At 41.2% G+C, this 16,765-nt stretch overlaps 1 protein-coding gene across 9 annotated transcripts in view; it reads left to right on the forward strand.

The window, feature by feature from the left end:
• ATP6V1H (ATPase H+ transporting V1 subunit H) overlaps window positions 1-16,765 on the forward strand; it is an 84,373-nt gene that overhangs the window by 16,523 nt on the left and 51,085 nt on the right. For 7 of the 9 annotated variants that reach the window (XM_043539626.1, XM_037892618.2, XM_043539628.1 and 4 more), the window contains exons 3-7: window positions 3,462-3,564; window positions 4,740-4,829; window positions 8,505-8,618; window positions 9,871-9,975; window positions 16,449-16,502. In XM_043539626.1, coding sequence (XP_043395561.1) covers window positions 3,462-3,564; window positions 4,740-4,829; window positions 8,505-8,618; window positions 9,871-9,975; window positions 16,449-16,502 — 466 coding nt within the window. The remainder of the gene's footprint in view (window positions 1-3,461; window positions 3,565-4,739; window positions 4,830-8,504; window positions 8,619-9,870; window positions 9,976-16,448; window positions 16,503-16,765) is intronic. The other 2 variants (XM_043539627.1, XM_037892622.2) reach the window with 1 other exon arrangement.

The raw sequence follows: 16,765 nt of genomic DNA on the forward strand, positions 1-16,765 counted from the left end.
GTTTGGGTCTTCTGGATCCAAATAACTTTCTTAGTTAAAGAGGGAGGGAGGGAAGGACAAAAATCATACATCACTAAGCTGCATTGGACCCTTTGGAATGCAGCTACATATTTTTAAGGCCATTACTGGTTGGTCAGTGTCCTTTTTAAGAATACAGAAGCTGTATTTCATTGCAGACCTCTAGCAACCTAGTCTGAATATAAACCATAAGACTCTCAACTAATGAGTTGTTAGAAATCTTTCTAAAATTAGAGAAGGCTGGCTGGATTGTCAAAAATATGATTTGATATGGTCCTCGAAAACCAGTTTCAATTTATTTTTTGTATTATCTTATACACTGTACCTGGTAATGTTTTGACAGTTAAGTACTATCATATAGCTAGGGCCCTACCAAATTCACAGCCGTGAAAAACGCATCACGGACTGTGAAATGTGGACTCTACCGTGAAATCCGGTCTGTGTACTTTTACCCTATACTATACAGATTTCACAGGGGACACCAGCGTTTCTCAACTGGGGGTCTTGACCGAAAAGGGGGTTGCAAGGTTATTGTAGTGGGGGTTGTGGTGTATTGCCACCCTTGTGCGCTGCCTTCAGAGCTGGGTGGCTGGAAAGTGGTGGCTGCTAGCTGAGGGCCCAGCTCTGCAGGCAGCAGCGCAGAAGTAAGGTGGCAATACCACACCATGCTCTCCATCCTTCTGCGCTGCTGCTGGCGGTGGTGCTGCTGCCTTCAGAGCTGGGTTCCTGGCCAACAGCTGCCACTCTCCAGCTGCCCAGCTCTGAAGGCAGCGCCGCTGCCAGCAGCAGTGCAGAAGTAAGGGTGGCAGTACCACAACACTCCTACATTTATCTTGCGACTTCCCCACGACCCGCGTTTGGGTCAGGACCCCTTCAGTTACAACACGATGAAATTTCAGATTTAAATAGCTGAAATAATGAAATTTGATTTTTAAAATCCTATGACCATGACATTTACCAAAATGGACCATGAATTTGGTAGTGCCCCACATACAGCATATAGTGTAGCAACTTCACATAAGTGTGAAAAGGGGGAGGTGTTTGTGCTGGCTGGCTGTGCAGGCCTGGCTGCCCTGTAGCATCCCCTGTTGGTCAACTGTAGAGCTGCTGGCATACCCTTCCTGAGTTTCCTGTCCTGAGGTGGGTCTCCTCAGCTCTCCACATGCCAGTCTGTCATGATGTGGCCTAGCCCTCTGGCCAAGTCACAAACACAATTTAACCTCTTCTGGGGTAGCAAAAGTCCAACTGTAGTCCTAACAGACAAAAAGGTTCTTTGCCTTTTGGTGAATTCTCTTCAGCCCACCCTCTGTCCCTGTTCCCAGCCCCTTTCTCACTATCTGTGTGAGTCTTTCTGGCTCTGGGATAGAGTACTCATCCCCCAGGCTAGTTCCCCTCCTGCATTGTTCTCAGCCCCTTCTGAGCTTTGCTTCTTGACTCCTTCCCGGCTCTGGTATAAAGCACTGGGCCCCTGGGCTGATTAGTCTGAAATACCCAATGTCCTACAGATCCTTGTGCCAGGGCCTTCCACTGAAGCCTGCTCCTATCCCTGTGGTTCTACTGCAGAGTGAGATCACTCTATCATTTTATAAGGCCCAGGTGTCCATTAGGCTGTCACATTGCCTTCCTTAGTACCACCCTCTCACACCAGGAAGCAACTATCCAATTATGGCACAGATGTGGCCCCATCTCCCCTTAAAGATGCCAGTCACCCTGTGACAGATACTTTGGGATGGGCCAAGTAACAGTGGTATTTAATTCAGAAGAGGGAAAAGCATAAACATGTTTTATTACAAATCTTCCATTTTCTGTACTTCACAAATCCTGGTGAACAAGCTACAGGGATTACTGAACTCTTATCTGCCCTGAGAACTGGCAGAGTTTTTACTCAATTTTTAATCATGGACCACGTGCAGGCAGTGACTCAGATTGTGGAAAAGGCTGGTTAGAAGAACTTATTCTTTGTGGCTTTGGTAGGTGGAAAAGGCCTTTGACACTGTGGAAATGTACGAAGAGTTAAAAATGCTGGAAAAACTGAAACATGGAGTAGTAATATGTCATCCTTCCAGCCTGTGTAATTTTGGCATTGGATGGCTTTATGCACAATTCTCCATTTCTCTGAAGAGCTTCAGCCTCTGTAACTTGGTCCCTTTATGTGTTAACCTGTGATATTTGGCACGTATTAATGCTGTGGATTTTCATCTTCCTTTGATTACATCATTTTCCTTACTATAGCTAGACAATATGTGTTGTTTGTGCTGCCTTCTCCTGCTCATTATCAGGTGTGGAAATAACTTTTGCATTGTAATAAGTAGAAGATTCTGCCAGTCCTGTAGCTCAGTTTGCTAACTGGAAATATCACGAATGGTGGTTCTTTAATTACCTTAATGTTTTTTACAGTTGCTAATGTTTAGCTACAACAGACTTTCAGCTACAGATTTGGATGGATAGAGGAAGTAGCTGTGGAACACACTAACTCAAGTCCTTCCCCCCCATTCCATTCTTTACCTGTCATTTGGTCATAGTTTAAGGCTAGAAGGGACCCACAACATCATCTTTTCTCACCTTCTGTGGCGGCCCAGCACCCACATGTTAATCAACTGATATGAGACAAATTATTACAGCTCACAGGACGCTAACTACTATGTGCCATCAGCAGAGATTCTGAAGAAACAAGGTGCCCCGGTGCCCAAGGCCCCTGAAATGGCAGGGAAATGATTAGTAAAATCAAGTGAGCTAATCCTGGCAAGCGACCTGCATCCACAGGCTGTAGAGGAAGGTGAAAAACTGCCAATCTGATCTGCTGGGGGGAAATTCCTTCTCAACCCCACAAACCTAGTTAGAAGTTGAGTCAGATTTGGTATATTTAGCATCTTCTAAATACTGCGAATCAGCTGATTAAAACCACAAGTGTGTGTTAACTATTTTGAAAAAGTAAAAATCTAAGCTAGAAACCAGAACTTTACTTCCAAAAAATTTCCTCTTCCCCCACATTTCATTTTTGGCATTAAAACTTATTTCATAAGACTAACAAGTTTTGTATTTGCTCATGTTTTTTCAGCTGGATTATAGTTGTGTTGCAGATCTTGTTTTCAGCATGTACTTGAAGTATGTATATATATAGGCAGCACTGCATCTCTCAAGTGATTCCTTATGTGCTTCCAAGGGCTGGAGGCAATCTAAGGATGACTGAGGTGATGCTGTTGAGTAGTCAAGAGACACAGAATTGCATCTTTAAATTATTCCCTATTCTGGGAGTTTTCATTTCTTTGCACATGAGGCTCTCAGCAGAATAGGAGTGCCTCATGCATTCATGATAGGGCTAAATTTATTATAGCTTTAATAAAGGAAGAGTGCCTCTCATGTCAAATAGCATCTTGAAAGAAATAAGGCCTGAAATAAGTAAGATAGAAAAAGTTCCTGTGGCTTCATATTTTGCTTTTCAGAGGACAGATGATTTCAGGTGAAGACTGTGAATTTATTCAAAGATTTGAGCAGAAGAGGAACCCAGAAGAAAAACAAGAATTGCTGCAAGCTGAAGGCAGTCAGGTAACCCAGCTTCCTTTAAAAAAAATTTTTTTTTGGGGGGGGGGGGGGTTGCTTTTGCCACACTAATTCTACTTAAATGTTGGAAGTATGTGTTTTGCTGTTACGCTATTTAGCAAGTTTTAGCAGGGCTTCAGACAGTTCCATTACAAATGAATTTTTGTGAGGTGGAACTTGGCCATTATTTTAACAGACCTCTTAATTTTTAAATGTATCCAGCTGGGATGAGATCAAAAGAAGCTGGGAAGCTTCACACATGTTTGTTGTGCTCTTGGATAACACTTTTTAGGTGTTTTTTTCTGATATGGCTGGGTGCATTTTAGTACAACTTCTTAAACTCAAATAAATGGAATTTGTATTTTGAGATGTAACTAATGCATACAGTATTTAAATAGCTACATATAATATGCATTGTTTGTATAGTGACAGTGTAACTGTCCAAGGTGGTACATTAAATTGATGACACAGCATAGTCTGAAATAAAGTAGCCTAAATGTTAGATAGAATGTAAACAGTAGTGATAAGTTTTTGTGGCTCTTTCTAGATTCACCTCAACCCCTTTCCCCATATTCTCCAGATGCTTGCTCTCATTTTCTCTTCAAGTAAAATAAAGCATGAATCTCTAACTCTAGCAGTTCGTGAAATCTGCTGCTGAAAACATACCATGATTAAATTGTGCTGGGGGGAGGAAAGCAGTTTGAATAACTCTTAAGGTCCAACTTGTATCTCTCTTCCAGCCAGAAACATATGGGCAGGCCAGGTGAGCTTTCCAAGTGCTGGTTCTGCACCACTGATAGGGAGAAACTTGCAATCCCTTCAGCATCTGTCACTGAATTTGCCCATGTCTTGTAAATTTTCTTTTTCTTAAAAGAAACATTGAAGGAGAGATTCTAATTCTGACTCATTAATCTTTTGACAAATCATCTTGAGGAACCTTGCTAACTCCTGCTAGTTACTTCACTGATTCCATTGAATGCCATAGAACAATTTGTAAAAGGTAATGAACAGCATGGCAAAAATATTTCATTGTAATGTCAAGTGCATTCATATTATATTGTAGATGAATAAGACATTAGGATGCTTAAAATTTACATAAAGCCAAAATGTGAATTATTGAGATTCTACTGCATATTATAAAACAATTGCTAATATTAATTTTAATGCATTTTATTTTCTAGTGTGCTAAAACATTCATAAACTTGATGACTCATATCTCGAAGGAGCAGACGGTTCAGTACATCCTAACTATGATTGATGATATGCTGCAAGTAGGTCAATAACCTATTTCATATTTAAGTCTTCCTCTTTGATGCTTGGATGTCTCTTGAGCTAATTATGATCTCTTTGTGTATGTATGTAATACTGTATTCAAAGAGTATATTTAGGTTGCACAGTCAAGCACTCAAAAGTTGGGAAATGCCAGAATTAATATTTCACAGGCAATCTTAGCTTGGCTCCTTCGTGTTGATGCATTATGATACTTTGAGTCTTTAAGTACATGATATCATTGGACCCCAGCTACACTTAGTACACAGAATGGATGCTGCTCCGGGAATGAGGCAACTGTTGAATAGTTGTTGATAAAAATCAACATTTTCCATTGAAAACTTTGAAAATGAATTTTTTTTTGTTTTCTAATTGGCTCTAGTATTGAGCCATCATGTTGATGTTAAGAAATAAAGTTTGTTAAAATACCTTGGCTTCGGGTTTGTGTGTTAAAACAAATTAAATACCCAAATGTGACACTTTAAGAAAAGGGCAATGGAATTTCAAATGTGTTTAATCCTGTTTTTTTCCTTTCTAATATTTTTTTGAAGCTTGTAAACTCCTGTCTTTATTTTTAATCACAACATGATATTCTTCGTTTTGATGGATATCAAACTGAGGCTTCTATCTCTGGCTTAAGTGCACTGCTGTGGCTTACTAAAATTTCTACTCTTTCCTGAAGTGGTAGGATTAAGGTCTGTTAAGAAACTTGTAACAAATTATATTCCCTTTTTCCTTGACAGTTGAGTGGTCTTGTTTCTCTGTCTGGCTTCTGACAAGTTCTTGACTCAGTATAGGTAATTTATTTTTAAGCCAAAGGGAACCAATATGATGATCTAGACTTGGATAATAGAGTAGAGTGTGCGCTTATGAAATTTGCAGGTGACATAATGCTGGGGGGGTTGCAAATATTTTTGGAGGACAGGATTAGAAGACAGAAGGACCTTGACAAATTGGAGTATTGATCTGAATTTAACAAGATGAAATTCAGTAAATATAATGCAAAGTACTGCATTTAGAAAGGAAAAATCAAATGTGAAATGGGGATTAACTGGTTAGGGATTAATACTTCTGAAAAGGATCTGGGGGATAGAGTGGATCACAAATCGAATGAGTAAGCATTATGATGCAGTTGTGAAAAAGGCTAATTGTGAAAAATATAATTCTGGAGTATATTAACCAGAGTGTTGTATTTAAGACACAGAAAGTAATTGTACTGCTCTGTCCTGCGCCAGTGAGGCATCATCTGAGATACTGTCCAATTCTGGACATCACTCTTTAGGAAAGAAGTGGACAAATTGGAGAGAGTCCAGAAGAGAGCAACAAAAAAGATAAAAGGCTTAGAAAAGCTGAACTATGAGGAAAGATTGAAAGAAACAGGCATGTTTAGTGTTGAGAAAAGACTGAAAAGTCTTCAGATATGTTAAGGGCTATTATAAAGATGACGGTGATCAGTTGTTTTCCATGTCCACTGAAAGTAGGACAAGATGTAATGGGCTTAAGCTGCAACAAGGGAGATTTTAGGTTAGATATTGAGAAAAACTTTGTCACTAGAAAGGTAGTTAAGCTCCGGAATAGTCTTTCAAGTGGAATCCCCATTTTTGTAAGGTTTTAAGAGCAGGTTGGACCAACAAATATCAGGGATGGCCTAGGTTTACTTGATCCTGCCTTAGAACAGGGGCTGGACTTGATGGCCCCCTCAAAGTCCCTTCCAGCCGTACATTTCTGTGATTCTAATTCTGGTCTTCTCTTAGCCTAGTTGTTGAAATTATAGGAAGGAAATACAGCTCTTCGAAGGACTGCTATGTCATGTAACTCTGCCACTGTTCGGAGAGACACAGCTGTCTTTTTTTTTTTTTTTTTTTTTTTTTTTAAGCCCAAACAGTTCTGTCTGTTAACTGGTCTAGAGTGCAGGAATACTTGGGAGCACCAGAGATTTGTGGAGAGTGCAAAGCTACCAGAACATCAGAGCAGGCTTTTTCTTTCCTGGTGGGCTTGTGATTTTAAAAGTAGAGAGGTTTTCCACTGCTCTTCTGATATTTTAGCCTTCATATACCTCATCTTGTCTCTTCAGCCCATCAGTGATACTCCAATTTTATTCCTTTAGTTGCTTGACCATAAGATGTTCTTCAGATTCTTTTTTCCTCTGTTCTTCTGCTACCCTCATCCTGAAGGAACATTATTGCATCCTTATTGGTGCTCTATTTTAGAGAGTTGGGAGCAATTTGCTATCACTGTTTTACACCTCTGCTGTCAATAACTGGTGTTAAACAGTCTTTGAAATTTAGCTCTTGAAGTAGAACATGATACTGATGCAAAGGGAAGAAATGCTGATCACCTGATTCAGCTGTGCTGCCTGTATCAGTCTGAAGACTTGAAAAGAAATTAAATATTTAGTTAACAACTCTCTGGAGTGGGTGCAGGGGGAGGGAGAAGGGGAATAAGGCAAACATTAGTGAGCATTGCAGGCTCATGTTAGCTGTTAAAGATGGCAGCACAGCATTCATACAATGGTGTTGAAATCTTTGTGTAGTTGTCAAGGATATTTCTTTGGATACTAACTCTCATTTGAGTGGAGGAAAACAAAATGCACAACTTCTCATGATTGCTTTAACTGGGAAGTTTCTTTCATAGAAAGCGATCTTGAGAAGCAGTAAAATCCAGTGTTTTTATGTACCTTGTGTATTTCATGTTCCCAAGCTACACATTGGTAGGAAGTGAAAGTAGAAATTCCATGACATTATATACTATATTGTATTTATACTATACACATTGTATCCCAATCTGAATTATTTGATTTAAAAAAGTTAGATGAAAATGTTGAGATTATTTGGGGGCTATGGTGTATGGTTCTCATAAACTTTAGTTCCAAATTAATCAGGCTGGTATTCATCTGTGTAATTTACAAACTAGAATAAAGAATAATTTAGAGAGAAAAGTGGTATTCAGTTTAATCTCTGGATTAATATATGCTTAATATGCTCTATACTGCAGTTTTTTGTTTTTAATGCTAGTTTCAAACAGGAAAAAAAAACAAAACTGTGGCTTGTGGTATTGTACAACTCCAATTCCTCTTATGGGAGCTTGCATTTGGGGATAAGCGCCAACTGTAGTCTTCAGGATAGACTTTAAAGGCCGCGTAGAACATTCCTGTGCATGCACAGACACTTGAAAGTGCAAAACAATGTGCAAATGTGCGCACACAAATGGTGTATGTATAATCCTGTCATTTGTGGGTGCAAGAAATAATGTGGAAAAAAGTTAATGCCCAGAGTTCATTAAGCTGAAATGGAGGTAGAGTTGCAACCCTCTGAAAATGTGGCCCTTCACAGTAGCTATGTAATCTTTCATTCTGAATATCTGAGCCAGAAGGAAGCATGTTTTTCCTTTAAGCAGACACTGCATAAACTGAAGTATAACTGGGAGTGTGAGAGAGGAATCGGTCTCTTAAGGGTTGATGGGGAACCAGCATGGAATAGCAGTTAAAGTCTGGGTTTCAACACTTCAGATATTCAACAGTGGTTTGTGGTAACAGTTACATTTCCTGTGTCAGTCCCTCTCATTTTATCTCTCATAATGTACCTCATGAGAATATAAGACAATGTAATGGAAAAAATAACATAAAATTGTGACTGAAATACTGATGAGCTTCTCCTTACCTCCCCCTCCCTTTGCAGGAAAAGCATCAGCGTGTTAGTATTTTCTTTGACTATGCAAAACGTGGTAAGAACACTGCATGGTCCTACTTTCTGCCTATGTTGAACCGCCAAGATCTCTTCACTGTGCACATGGTAAGCTTTAAATGCATCTATCTCCCAAGAAGCTGTGGTGAAAATAGAAACCTGTTTTCTTTTTGGAGTTTGCAGATTCATAAAACTTAAATCATTCCTTGTGTGGTAAAAGGCTTTTCTTTTACAAGTCAGGTAAACCAGTTTTATCACACAACAAATTTTTGCACAACCATTTGTTACAAAATACATGCTGCTTTTCCTGGGAATCAAAATAGTGTTATGTGGAACTATGGTTCTTTGTTCTGAATTATTATGTCTGTCTCATTGATCAGGAAATATCTGTGGTAAAAACAGATTTCTTTAAAGAAAACTGTTTAGTTACTAGAAAATATCCACCAACCAGTGATCCCTCTGTAGTTATGTGTGTTAGTATAACATTTTGTAGCACATATTTTCAAACCTTAAGGGCCGTAATTTTATTATTCACTTTCATATATTATTTGTAAAAGTTGAGGTTATTATAGATTCTCTTGTCTGCTACTTTGGAGTGCTGCAGAATGTAGAAGTCCTGCTGCATAATTTGACAGTTTTTCCTCAAATAATTCCTTGAATGCATATAAATTGTCTTGGGAAGACTGTAGGCATAGAAAACAGATCCAGTTTGTATGTTTCTCACATGTCATAGGCATTGTGAAGAACTACTTATGAAAACCTGTTTTCTGTGTTGTACAATTTCCTCCTCAGAAGATTCCATCTTATTTCCCCAGTGGTTTTCCTGTCCTTTTTAAAGGCAAAAAAGAATAATAATCTTTCTTCTGGAAACTATATTTTCTGCTTCAGTATGGGCACATGTACTTGGTGCATTGATATTTGTGAGCCTTAAATATTTAAAATTAAACAAATTGATGTTAATGAATGTTGCATACCCAATTAGGACTAGATCCTGCATCTGGCTTTGTGTTGGCAGACACCTGCCTCTGAAAGGAGCCAGTTGCAGGACCAAGCCCTAGACTGCAACGATGCTGTCTTAGATTTTTATTTTATTTTATAACCTCTGATCTGTGTACACTGCTTCTGCATACTAATGTGGGGCAGAGCCAACAGAAAAAGCTGAAGGACAAATATTAGGTATAAATAAATCAAACTATAAGGCTTTGCTTCGAAAAAATGAATAAAGCAGCAGTATTTGTGTAAGTAGCAGTATTTTCCCCGAAATTGGTTTCCAAAGCATATATAGCAGTATTTTTTTTTTTTCTCCATTCAATCTTTGATCACTTGCAACTGAAGTTCTATTTACCAAATTCTTTTTTAGGCAGCAAGAATTATTGCCAAATTGGCCGCCTGGGGAAAAGAGCTGATGGAAGGCAGTGATCTGAATTATTACTTCAACTGGATTAAAACTCAACTTAGTTCACAGGTAAAAAAACTAAACTTAAACAAAAAATTAAAATGCACTCTTTAAAAGGCTTACATTTTTAATCCTCCCTACAAAGGTGTATAAAGTGTAAATGTGTAACTGTATTAACAAAATATGCATTATTTGTTTAAAGAAAAAAACTTTAGACTTTAGTAATTACCAGTTACAATTAACTCTCAAATCCTTAGGCTTGCTTTCTAAGTATAACTTCACATATACGGTATTTGAAAGTATACTAAGTTCCAGCTAGAGTAAGAAAAGGAGGGTTTTTTGCCGGGGAAGGGGAAATATGGTGAATGATTATATGCTTTTCTATTTTCGTGATTGATTATATGCTTTTCTGTTTTCGTGATTGATTGAAAAGTGCCATCCCCACAGAGTCTGCACGGCTATGAGAGAGCAAACTGCATTCCATTTTGCTTTTTATGTTTAATAACAAAGTTGCTGACTCCTGGTGACTGAGTGTGAGGGAACATAATCCTTTCAGTTCTTTTTTTTTTTTTTTTCGGGGAGGGCTTGCATTTGGGGGAAAAAAATCATGTCTTGACTTGTATGCTGAACAATTTTGGAAACCATCTACAGCAAATGAATATAGAACTCCTTTTCTTGTTGCTTTTTGGAGTGTAACTGCACTCTAAGGTACATTAATTGATTCCAAGGCCAGAAGGGATCATCGTGAACAGTTAGTGTAATCTCCTGTACAACACAGGCCATGGAACTTCCCAAAAATAATTCTTAGAGCAGATCTTTTAAAAAAATAGCCTATCTTGATTTAAAAATTGCCAGTGATGGAAAATCCACCACAACCCTTGGTAAATTGTTCCAATGGTTAATTTCTTTCTCAATTGAAAATTTATGCCTTATTTCCAGTCGGACTTTGTCTGACTTCAAGTTCCAGCCATTGGAGTGTGCTATACCTTTCTCTGCTAGATTGAAGAGTCCATTAAAAAAAAAAAATTGGTCCCCACTGAACTGTCCCCCGCTTAGACTGAAACATCTGAAACTGTGAAGCCGCCTAAAAAATGCATAAATGTTTGAGCAGTATTGGCATGTGACAATAGCTCTAGTACAGTAAGAATGACTTGTTCTTCAGACGCAAAACCATGTTTCTTTGCTGTTTCATATGGTGGCGTTACTTTTTGTGTAAGGTTGTTTACAAAAACAGTTTGTCATTTTCTAATAAGGGTGTGTAGGAGTGAAACTGAATTCTAATAAATTGAGACTCAGTTCAATAGGCTTTCTGACCAAACTTTACTCAGATACATTTTTGGAAACTAAGGACCTTTAGAAGAAGAATACCGTATGGTTTCTATAAAAGCAAGAATCTTAAAAGCGTGACTTTATTTTTAAAAACTCAGAGCTGTGCCTTGATATCTTCAAATTGATTCAAGTGTTTTTAGATCATTTGCAGTTGAGTTTGAAATATAAAGAGCATTGTTATAAATACACCTTCTTTTTAAATTTTGAAATGTATTTTGTGATGTCTGGAAGTAATCCTGACTCACTCTTCTAGGCAGGGAAGATACTTTGAATTATGTCAAAATAATACATCAGTGCCTTTGGCCAATATATAGCTTCACATTGGATTCTTTTGGACTACTTATGTAACGCCAACAGACCCGGTCACTGGCGGGCGGGATTGAATCTGGGACCTCTGGAGCTGAGTGTATAAGCCAAAAGCCAACTGGCTGTTAGCTAAGGCTGTATAGCAAACACATTAATCTCTCTCTCTCTCTCTCTCTCTCTCTCTCTCTCTCTCTCTCTCTCTCTCTCTGGATATGTCTACACTACGAAATTAGGTCGATTTTATAGAAGTTGATTTTTAGAAATCTATTTTATACAGTCGATTTGTGTATGTTCCCACTAAGCACATTAAGTCAGCGGAGTGTGTCCTCACTACCATGGCTAGCATCGATTCAGAGAGCGGTGCACTGTAGGAAGCTATCCCACAGTTCCTGCAGTCTCTGCTGGCCATTGGAATTCTGGGTTAAGCTCCCAACGCCTGATGGGGCAAAAATATTGTCGCGGGTGGTTTTGGGTACATGTTGTCAGTCTCCCCTCCCTCCCTCCGTGAAAACAACTGTAGACAATCATTTTGCGCCTTTTTCCCTGGGTTACCCGTGCAGACTCAGTAGCATGGCAAGCATGGAGCCCGCTCAACTCACCGCTGCTGTTGCGAGCATTGTAAACACCTCATGCATTATACTGCAGTATGTGCAGAACCTGGCTAAGAGTCAGCAGCATGGGGACGATTGTGAGGAGGACATGGACACAGACACTCCTGAAAGCACGGGCTGTGGCAATTGGGACATCATGGCAGCAGTGGGGCTGGTTGATACAGTGGAATGCTGATTCTGGGCCAGGCAAACAGGCACAGATTGGTGGGACTGCATAGTGTTGCCGGGATGGGATGAATCCCAGTGGCCGTGAAACTTTCGCATGCATAAGGCCACTTTCCTGTAACTCTGTGAGTTGCTTTCCCCCACCCTGAAGCACAGGAATACCTAGATGAGAGCTGCCCTGACAGTTGAGAAGTGAGTGGCGATAGCCCTGTGGAAACTTGCAATGCCTGACTGCTACCGGTCAGTCGGGAATCAATTTGGAGTGGGCAAATCTACTGTGGGGACTGCTGTGATTCAAGTAGCCAATGCGATCACTGATGTTCTTCTATCAAGGGTAGCGACTGGGCAATGTGCAGGTCATAGTGGATGGCTTTGCTGCAATGGGTTTCCCTAACTGTGGTGGGGTGATAGAACGCATATCCCTATCTTGGCACTGGACCACCTTGCCAATCAGTACATAAACCGCAAGAAGTTCTTCTCAATGGTGCTGCAAGCACTGGTGGATCACAAGGGATGTTTCACCGACATCAACGTGGGATGGCTGGGAAAGGTGCATGACACTCGGATCTTTAGGAACTCCGGGCTGTTTGAGCTGCTGCAAGATGGGACTTACTTCCCAGACCAGAAAATTACTGTTGGGGATGTTGAAATGCCAATAGTTATCCTTGGGGACCCAGCCTACGCCTTGCTCCCATGGCTCATGAAGCCATACAGAGGTAGCTTGGACAGTAGTAAGGAGCAGTTCAACTGTAGGCTGAGCAAGTGTAGAATGGTGGTAGAATGTACTTTTGGACGTTTAAAAGCTCGCTAGCGCTGTTCGTTGACTAGGTTAGACCTCAGTACAACCAATATTTCCATTGTTATTACTGCTTGCTGTGTGCTCCATAATATGTGTGAGAGTAAGCGGGAGACGTTTATGGCGGGGTGGGAGGTTGAGGCAAATCGTCTGGCTGCCAGTTTTGAGTAGCCAGACACCAGGGCGATTAGAAGAGCACAGGTAGGTGTGCTGCGCATCAGAGAGGCTTTGAAAACCAGTTTCATGACTGGCCAGGCTACGGTGTGACAGTTGTGTGTGTTTCTCCTTGCTGCAAACCCGCCCTCTTTGTTGATTTTAATTCCCTGTAAGCCAACCACCCTCCCTACTTCGATCACAGCTCGCAAAGGAAATAGTCACTATTGTTTTGAAACCATGCTTTCTTTCTTAATTTAAAAAAAAAAAAAAAGAGATAACTGACAAGGTAGCCTGGGTGGGGTGGGGAAGGGGGGAAGGACAAGGCCACATTATTTGTTGTAGCCACACTACAAAACAAAACCGTTTGAATCTTGGGCCATCCTCTGGAGTGGAGTGGCTGGGTGAGGAGGATATAGAACTTGGGGAGGAGGGCAGGCAGTTGTACAGTGGATGCAGAGGTGATCTGTGCTATTGTTGGCTTTCCTGCAGCTCCACCAGATGCCTGAGCATGTCTGTTTGCTCCCCCATCAGCCTCAGTATTGCATCCTGCCTCTTCTCATCGTGCTCACTTAATGCTTTCCTGGCCTCTGCCACTGAATGCCTCCATGCATTCAGCTGTGCCCTATCAGTGCGGGAGGACTACATGAGCTCAGAGAACATGTTATCGCGAGTGCGGTTTTTTCTGCCTTCTAATCTGCGATAACCTCAGGGATGGAGATGATAGGGGAAGCATAGAGACATTTGCACCTACAAAGGGATAAAAAGGGAGAGTAAAATTTAAGATGATACATTTCTGAGAACAAAAGGGAGACTCTTTCTTTCACAGTGAATCAAGCAATTCACAGCAGACAGCACATGTGCTTTAGGTACAAGGTCGCATTTTGCCTTTTATATTGAGCGCCTGCTGGTATGGTGACACATCACACACGGTTGGGCAACAGAATTTGGTTTCCAGGCAGCCACGGTAAGCCAAAGGGTACGCAGGGTTGGCTTCTTATGCCTTCATAACATGTGGGAATGTTTTCAAATTGCAGCACCCTCCTTTCCCATAGCAAGCAATGTTGGTTGGGTTTGCCATTTAAAGGAGGGGCTGCGGTTTTCGGGTGGATATGTAGCACACACCTCCCCCCTACCCCTACGTGTGGCTATTTGGGATGATCCCTTCCCCTGCCGCTTGGCTATTCTCAGGGATGATCCCTTTTAGCCAAGTGCAAACAGCCCAGCATGAATGGGGTCCTGTTACTGTTCCCTTACAAAAATTCCCCTATTTCAACCAGGTGACCATGAATGATATCACTCTCCTGAGGCTAATACAGAAAGATATAGACCGAATGTTGCTTGCATGTGACCGAAACCCAGGACCATTCGCTGCCATGCTTTGTGCTGCAGTGATTCCAGACTACTTGCTACTGGCTTGGTGTGGTAAAGCGTCCTACCGTGGAGAACAAAATAAGGCAGCCCTCCCCAGAAACCTTCTGCAAAGGCTTTCAGAGTACCTGCAGGAGAGCTTCATGGAGATGTCCCTGCTCCATCCCCAGACACGTTAACAGACTTTTCCAGTAGCTGTACTGGCCGCGAATGCATCCCAAGTCTTCAGGGCAAATCAAACATTAAACACTATTGCTTTTAATTCTTGTACTGTAGTTACAAATGTGCACTCACCAGAGGTCCCTTCTCCGGCTTCAGGGTTGGGGATCCTGCCTTGGGAGGGTATTGGCTACAGGGTGATGAAAAGGTCCTGGCTGTCAGGGAGAATGGATTCACCGCTTGTCTGTTGCACATTCTCCTCTTCCACAAAATCCTCTTCCATGTTGGGTGGGACTCCCCCCTTGCAGGTGTCCATGGACAGTGGTGCGGTAGTGGTAGGGTCCCCCCCTAGAATGCCATGCAGCTGATCATAGAAGCGGCATGTATAGGGCTCTGACCCAGAGTGACCGTTTGCCTCCTTTACCTTTTGATAGGCTTGCCTGAGCTCCTTGACTTTCACGCGGCACTGCTGTGTGTCCCTGTTGTAGCCTCTGTCCATCATGTCCTGTGTGATTTTTGGTATATATATTTGCATCTCTTCTTTTTGATCAGAGTTCGGCCTGCACACATGCTTCTCCCCATACAGCAATCAGATCCAGTGTCTCCCTTTCGGTCCATGCTGGAGCTCGTTTGCGATTCTGGGGGCACTGCATGGTCACCTGTGCTGCTGAGCTTGCTGCACTGACCAAACAGGAAATAAAATTCAAAAGTTCCCAGGGCTTTTCCTGTGTACCTGGCTAGTGTATCGGAGTTGAAAGCGCTATCCAGAGCGGTCACATTGGAGCACTCTGGGATAGGTCCCGGAGGCCAATAACGTCGATTTGCATCTGCACTACCCCAGATTCGACCCAAGAGGGTCCATTTTAGCGCAACTCCCCTCGCCGGGGAGGAGTACAGAGGTTGATTTTAAGGGCCCTTTAGGTCGATGGAACGGGGTTGCTTGTGTAGACACATTCATTATAAAATCAACCTAATGTGGCTACATTCGACCTAACCCTGTAGCGTAGACCAGGGCTACTCAGTGCCACTAGATGGGACAGAACTCCACACCCAGAAGGTGTGTGGGTTATACTTAGTTTTGCTTTTGCTTCCTGAAGTTTCGAGCAATTTCACTGTCATTTATTGATATTATCCAAGGCAGGGTTATAGTCTATCTGCTTACACCATTCTGAGACTAACCCTAATAGGTGTTATGTACAAGTACTCAAAGGAGAAAATGCGCTTCAGTGTACCTCATAACACTGTCCTGGACCACTTGGATATTATTGTTCTGTTGTTGTTCTTACCACCTTCGTGTAAACTGGGATAATCCAAAACATTGGCTTGTGAGAGGATGCTTCTCTATTTGCCAGTTATTGTAGTCTTGATTTGTGAGGGTAGAATTAGTGTGATTTTCTTCCTCATTAGAAATTGACTTAGCTAGATACAGTTTTATCGTAGGTGAAAGGACTTTCCAACAGATCTGGTTAGCTGTAGAATAGTCTCTGAATGAAAGTAGTGGAGTACAGTGACTATTGGGGCACTCAGCTGGCCTGGGCAAAATCATGCAAGTTGTACTGTAGGGCTAAGAGACCATCCTGATCATACATTTATTTTAATAGCAATATAGTTGACTTAACAAGAAAAGCTGACCATTTTTGTTTTTGTGCTAGAAACTTCGTGGTACCATGGGTGCTATTGAAACAGGAACAGTCTCAACCAGTGATGTGAGTATCTCTTTTTGTAACTTGTTAATGTAGTGGCCTCCTAAAACATTAAACAGTCTCTATTATTCACCAAACTTTTAAAATTGATAGTCAGGGTTAAACAGACCCAGACTATAACCTATCCTAAAAGCTACATAGGGTGGAGAGGGGGAATTGTTTTTAAAGGTGTTCCTATGTTTATACCTTAAATTTATTTTTCTCCCCCTTGGGGCTTATTTTTATACTGTTTTCTTCTTGTGTGGGTTTACCTCGGGACCTCTGCC

The sequence above is a fragment of the Chelonia mydas genome, chromosome 2 (genome assembly GCF_015237465.2).
Source record: "Chelonia mydas isolate rCheMyd1 chromosome 2, rCheMyd1.pri.v2, whole genome shotgun sequence".
NCBI lineage: Eukaryota > Metazoa > Chordata > Testudines > Cheloniidae > Chelonia > Chelonia mydas.